This window comes from Micropterus salmoides, unplaced genomic scaffold (genome assembly GCF_014851395.1).
Source record: "Micropterus salmoides isolate LMB-PRFRI ecotype aquatic unplaced genomic scaffold, ASM1485139v1 Ms_hic_scaffold_13, whole genome shotgun sequence".
In the NCBI taxonomy this organism is placed as follows: domain Eukaryota; kingdom Metazoa; phylum Chordata; class Actinopteri; order Centrarchiformes; family Centrarchidae; genus Micropterus; species Micropterus salmoides.
In genome coordinates this window covers 2,027,719-2,034,614 of record NW_024040374.1, presented here as the reverse complement: position 1 = coordinate 2,034,614, position 6,896 = coordinate 2,027,719, and the positions used below count along the sequence as shown (strand labels likewise).

The 6,896-nt window shown below is 38.8% G+C and overlaps 1 protein-coding gene across 1 annotated transcript; it reads left to right on the top strand.

Annotated features, from left to right (window-relative positions):
• Positions 1 to 591: 591 nt before the first annotated feature.
• On the top strand, positions 592 to 6,886 carry LOC119901378 (uncharacterized protein C1orf87). Its single transcript, XM_038717006.1, has 7 exons — positions 592 to 702; positions 872 to 998; positions 2,748 to 2,895; positions 3,336 to 3,455; positions 4,056 to 4,301; positions 5,215 to 5,281; positions 5,361 to 6,886. Exons 2-7 carry the CDS (start codon positions 913 to 915, stop codon positions 5,369 to 5,371), a joined length of 678 nt encoding a protein of 225 aa, XP_038572934.1. The 5' UTR covers positions 592 to 702; positions 872 to 912; the 3' UTR covers positions 5,372 to 6,886.
• The last annotated feature ends 10 nt before the right edge of the window (positions 6,887 to 6,896 follow it).

Sequence of the window (6,896 nt, the reverse complement as noted above, 5' to 3'; positions counted from 1 at the left end):
TAAAACCTGGTTTAGCTTAATGTTTGACTTTCAGACATTTATGTAAAAAGCTTTTAACAATTTTAGTCCAGGGACACATTAATGCATTAAAGTGATTATTTAGCACCGAAAGGGACCACTCTTTACAATCAGTACTTTACCTTTGATACTTTGGTAGGCCTACATTATCCTGGTAAAACTTCATAAATAAACACATTTTACATGCAATACATGCAGAACTCCTACCACTATATATATATATATATATCACTGCAGCCTGATACACATTAGACACAAACATGTGCACACAATAGAGATGGAAAGGAAATTAAACAGTAAATGGTCATAAAATGAATGTCATATTTCTTCATCTGGCATTTGGTTGCAGCATTACCTGCTGGTCAATTCTCTCCTCTACCTTTCCACAAGTTTAATAATGCCAGCAGACACAAAATGTAAAATACACACTTATAAATCACAAGAGTGTGTTTGTGCATTGAAGTGACTCCTAGTCGTCTGCCGAGCGCTGTAGGGTGTCGGTCATTGCAGCTTAGGGGTGGAAACAGAGAGGTAACCATGGTGCAGAGAGAACAAACAGCAAGCCTGACACCTCAGGAAACTGCTTTTCAGACGCGCAGTGCAAGAAACAAGATTGACTTAGTCGTGGAAAAGTAAGCGAGAAATGAGTAAAAACTGGAATATGGAAATGGAGTGATTGTACATGTAAGTAAAGGATCATTATACAGGCAGAACGCCTTGAGGAAGTGCTGCGCTTTATTGTAATGCCTTCATGTGGGAAAACAAGGCCACTGCTTTAGTAAAGGTTTGAGCCATGCAGCCCTCAATCAGCTGTGTGACTGATAACTCTCCTGCTCTTTGTCTCTTTCTCCAGGGAATCCCGATCACATCACCTGCATCGTGGCTCAGAAAAACATGTCTAGAGCAAATACAATCCCCAGACTTGTTGTCAAGATCATAGGTAGCAAACAAGTCAAGCAGTTTATTGAGGATCCACAAGGGTGAGTATAAAAACAAATGTGGCTGTTTATTTAGCAGCTGGATAACGATACTCTCACAAGCTCACAGGACTCAGATCAAAGTTACCCAATTAAGACATTTAAGGGGGCCATGTGTAGTTTTCAGTGGCCTCTAGCAGTGAGGTTTCAGATTGCAACCACTACCTTTCCAAGCGTGTGCTCGTGCATGTGCTCAAACTAATGATCGAGCACTTGCTGTTAGTAAAAACAGAGGCCGACGCACCAGAGACGGCGTCACACATGCTAGAAACTCAGGTAAACTCCCACCTCAACGTTACAGTAATATTTTATCAGCTTGACGATGAACTAATCCATGCACTTTAGTATCACAGTTAGACCGTGGTAAGTAACGTTACAGTACTATATGGGTCTTCCTCTGTGTGTTGTTGTTCTGTACTGTCATGCAGGGATGTACCAGACATTTGGGGGGGCAGGGGCTCAAGTACAAAAAAGGACACTTCTCACTAATATTTATTTAATTTTTTTTACAACAACAAAAGATTCAGATACACTCTTTATTATTATCTTATTCTTCTTCTTTTTTATTATTCATTCCTTATTAAAACAGGCAGAGAGAGGGAGGACATCGAAACGACAAAGTCTCATCTCCCGACCTGATATTTTGATTGTTTCTTCAATTAATATATTCCTGTTTGACAGGGAAGTTGTGTGCAAACAGGAATATATTTGATGTCTATGCGTGCCTGTTGTTATGTTGCATTATTGGATATTATGTGGGTCACGTAAATTACAGCCACTGACACCGGTGAAGAAGCTATCTATACCTGAACATCAGTAAAACCACAATTAATCTAAATTGAATGTTACAAAGCGTCCATGAAAATCTAGCTGGCTGCTCCTGCCTTGCATCACTATAGGCTAGTAGAACAAATCGTTCAACATTTGCTTTGTACAGTTACATCATTTCGTGCAGGCTAAAATCAACACTTTGACATAATACCAGTGGTACACAGGATAGTAATATGGGTTGCATTAGCTGCTGAAGTAATGTGGAAAGCCAACTGTAGTATTTTGCACCAGATAACATTAGCATCTGGTCAACGTTAGCCGGCAAGCTAAGCTAATAGATTTCTTTACACATAGGAAGCAGCATACAGGCTGTCAGGGGTAACTGAGAAAGCCGGGGAATAATTCATATTTCTGTGAGGTTGTTACCCATTCACAAATAGGCAAAAAGTGATTCTTTTTATTATAAGACTACATACAGCCCATTTAACTGATGGATACTTATTATTGTCCCTTAAATGTCCATATTATTGTCTTCATTTTTGCTCTCTGAGGCACTTAGGGTCCCTAGGGTTTGTAAGTGTTTTATAAAGGGCTACACATTATATTTCTTCTTCTTCCTCCTATTCTTCTGCTTCTTACTATGATGTGCAGGATTCAAGATACTGTATGAGGAATTGAGAGTAATTTATAGTGCAAAAAGGAAGCTCATAATCTCTACATGATCCAAACGTTGTCAGCCAAGGATGAACTTCAATGCAAACATAAACTACTGCTTTTGTTTTTTTATCTTCCTGCGTTTTCAATCAATCCCTTTGTCTTAACTATGATAGATAACATCCTACTAAGGTTTATGTGGGAGTTTTGTTGTTTATTTTTGTTCATACTGTCATTTTTAAGATTTAACTATGATTATGGGCCCTACAAATGGAGTTAATTTGGCTTGCTTAGTTTGTGTTTTACCTTTACATGCTTCTCCCAAAGAGACGCAGCAGACTCTTCAAAAAAAGAGGCAAAGAGTCCTCCAGTTGAAGCTGTATCTGATGATAAAAGACAAGATGTGATGATGTCCAGGTCTCACAGACGGATCCAGAACAGAGTGGACTCTACACTTTGGGCTTCGATCAACCAGGTGAAAGAAGCCTAAATAAGATCCAAAAACGTAATAAACAATTACAATTAATAATACCTCAAAGGAATACTCAAATCCTGTATTGACTTATATGTAGCAGTAAAAAGTAGTCATGGTCACGTAAAAGTCCAAGTCTACATTTTCTAAACTGTTTATCCTGCTGCTGCTTATTTTCAACTAAAGCTTTCATTATAGTTCTGTAGTTGTATCTTGTGCCTTTAGATATAGGAGAGAGTGAAGAAGAGACGACAGGAAAGAAAAGAACATTCAGCCAACAAAAGCTCAAATGAAAGAAAAAGTACTTCATCATATTTATGGAGTAAATTAAATTTATCTTACCTGTGCTGTTTTTCAGTAATTTCTAGGAGAGTGTAAACACAGCGGACAAAGTGTGCTGGGAATGGAGGCTTTACTTCACTGATATTTGTGTTTCTCCACAGGTCCCTGACAGGATGTGTGTGACAGCGCCCTCTGGTGACCGGTCCAGGTCCTACATTCACCCAAAGACTCACCACAACTCTGAACCCAGAGCAGCTGAAGGACTGCAGAAGACAGAAGAGGTTCTTCTGCAAAATATAACAAAATATACAGATTTTAACATTTTATTACAATAAATTGTAATAAAATGGATGAGCTTATAACACGTTGAGCATAATTAAGTGGACAAAATCTACCAATATATATCCAGATTCGAACCTTTTGAAGGTCGTTCACCAAGGAGAAGTAGAGCTGTTCTCTCAATTTTCTACTGGGAATATCAAAAATTGAGTGTATAATGAAGAAGAAATTATAATTATTTGTCCAAAAAAAGCACACTATTTAGCAGCACTGAAATGATAAAGCAGGGAAAAAAGCCATTGACACCAAGAAGTCGTGTTAAACTAATGCCAGAAACATTACTAGCAGACATATATATATATATAGTTTCCGATTCCAAGCACATCCCATCCCAAACTTTAAGATGCTTTTAAGGAAAAAACAAAGTTTCCTGTTTCCTAATGAATCCAAAGCAAAATGGCAAAAATTACCTTATACTTCTTTGGGTCTTCTGTCCTGTCATCCAGCTCTATGATCTACATCCCAGATTCATAGCGCAGCACTGCTGTTAAACTGGACAGTTACCATCATCACTGAAGATAAACTGACTGTTTTTCCTCCAGAAAGGTGTGTCTGAGGACAGAGATAAGGCCGAGCTCTCCTTGGCTGTCAGGGAGGAGCTGTCTGATTGGCAGCTCTCCTCTCTGAGATCGACAGAGGATGAAGTGACAGCTCTTGATCTCGCCTTCAGTGGGACACTGAATCGATCTGAGATCACTCACCTGTTTCTGAAAAATGAAGTTCCACTGAAATTACCGACGTTTTCTCTGCTTCTCCGAATGTTTTCTGAAAACAATGATCCAGTCCAGGTAAGGTAGCAATAACAGTTACAGGTGTGCAAAACTGTTGACACCATTTCTTTTTGTTTAGTTTCAAGTTTGATAATCGAATTTTAAGACACACTAGGGGTGGACCTCCAAAAGTGGGAAGGCCACTAAATGTGGCGATTCAGCATGTTGATTAAGAGTGAAATATCTAACAACTACTTGGATAGATTGCTGTGAAATGCATATCCAGCGCTACTACAAAAGGCCAAAATTTCTACAACACTGAACACTGCAGTTCATGATGAAACCAGGAATGTGATAAATACTGGACGACAATTTGATGGATCCTGGGAAATTTCATGAGAAGAATGTTGTAAATATCTACAGATGGTTTTTGCAACCTATAAGGCAGGAAAAAAACCTTTTAAAGCTGGTGTAAAGTAACAAACAGGTTGTACAAACCATGTAAAATCAATGATGTGGATGATTTGATCCTAAATGTTAACATTTACATTACGAAAATGTATGTTTGACATTAAAATGTTAAAAACAATGTCAGCTCCACTTACTAGTTTTTCCAGGAGCTTTCAACTGCATCTCAAGGGTCTACATCAGCGGAGGTTTGCATTAATTGATGGATGTAAAATTGCAATAAATGGCAGCATGTTAACAGCCTTGTAGTTAACTTACATGTTAACATCTTGTGCAGTTTTTGGAGTGACTGTAGAGGTGTAGTCTTTTTCTTAAAATAAACCCACCAAAGGTTGTACTTTATTCATTTCCAGAGTAGCTGTTTTCAAAGTTTTAAATCATTTCCTTACCTTGACCCTTGCGAGGGATTTGCAAGAAACTCCCCAAATAACAAAAAACAATATAACCAAGTGATGCCTCACATTTCAGTTTTGACTAGTTGCATATGGCATCGATTTCAGGAATTCCCTTTGTGTTGTTACAGATTCACTACAGAAAGCTCCTACAATTTATAAGAAGTTCTGCATTCCCTGAGGAACTCCACAGTGACGGTGAGGTAAAAAAAAAACTAACATGTCAAACTTTATGCAAATGAACTATAACCCACTTGTTCTCCTTTCCTCTCTGCAGCTTCAGTGTAGCTGAACTACCACAAAGCTTATTCACGACTATCACATCATAGATCTGAACACTGAGAATCGATGAAGCATAATGCAGCAAGAAACCAGCACCAGACTCATCTGGCCACAGTGCAAAAGACTATTCATTATAATGTTGTTGTGATATAAATGATTGTGTAAAAGTGAGAAGATGCTATTCTCTTTTCCCTGTGCTGGCCTGCTCATCATATCAGGAGCGATTTGATGTTTAGGACTCGGGGATCAAACCATCACTCCTCAATTAATGGCCAACCCACTCCACCTGAGCTACAGCCGCCTCTTATGAATCACCATTTGGAGAGAAACCGCAACAGTAGTTGGTGTCAAATGATATTGGACATAAAATACGTGATCAACTATACAGTCAATCTGTTCATCAACCATGTAACCAGTTAAGAGTCTTTATTCACACTTGTCATGTCTGCACATAAATTGAGGATGAAATGTTAACTGCAACACACCTTTGCAACCGTTGAACACACCAGATGTACTGTACAGACCGAAGTAGTCAGGGGGAGCAAATGTGGTAAATAGAAGTGGGAAAGGAGACTGTGGTAGCCTAATTCCAGACCATTACATTTCTGATTTGTTCAGCTAATGAAATAGGTGTGGTGTACTAACTGACAATTTACTAATCAAACCTTTGCAGGCCATAGAATGGGCAACAGGTGCTCCAACCTAAACAACAACATAAGTCGGATTAACCACCCTCAAAATACGACTCAAATGAGCGTATCCTAAAATAGCGCCCCTACCGGTGGCGTTTGTCCATGCCTCCCAAAACGGCCGGGCCTATGTTTTGGAAATCACTAGTGCTATGAAGCTAACGTAACTTCATTTAAAAAAAAAAATCAATCTTGTGTTAGACAGGAACTGAACAGTGGTCTCCTGGGTGAAAAGCAGCTAACTTACTACCCATCACCACTGAAACACAACTTTCTGGCTATTTATAATACGTGACCAACTCTGTCATGTGTTTACGTTGTATAGTCACTAGAGGTCACTGCCACAATAAACGTCAACATAAGTCCTAATTTTGTGTGGTTAAAACAACCTACATGGTCGTTTTTCTGTAGAGGACAGGCTCAGAGTGGTGGACACATCTTCCGACCTAACTTAGCTTGCTAAAAACGGTAAAGTTGCAGAAAGAAACTCTCAAATTGCCACGTCTTCAATACAAAAAAATGCAAAGTTAACAGCTCCTAGTCATCGATATATTATCTGACTCCCAAGATAGCTCGCATTCATCTGAATAAAACTTGGGATTACACTGGGATGACATTATGCAAAGAAGGAAAGGTTTTCCAAATATAACCTTCATGGTTTGAAAGTAAATAACATATTAATGCGCCTCCAACAGACCTTAATTGGAGTTGCAGGCGCAACGCAGAGGTCATATTATGGTTTTTGGCTTTTCCCTTCTCCTTTAATGAGTTGTATATCTTTTTCTGTGCATGTAATCGGTTTGCAAAGTGAAAAAGCCCAAAGTCCAGCCCAAAGGGATTTC

Coding starts and splice junctions, on each gene's coding strand:
- LOC119901378 (XM_038717006.1), top strand. CDS start 913: ATGTCTAGAGCAAATACAATCCCCAGACTTGTTGTCAAGATCATAGGT. Junction 999..2,747: donor TTTATTGAGGATCCACAAGG/GTGAGTATAAAA, acceptor CTTCTCCCAAAG/AGACGCAGCAGACTCTTCAA. Junction 2,896..3,335: donor TTTGGGCTTCGATCAACCAG/GTGAAAGAAGCC, acceptor GTTTCTCCACAG/GTCCCTGACAGGATGTGTGT.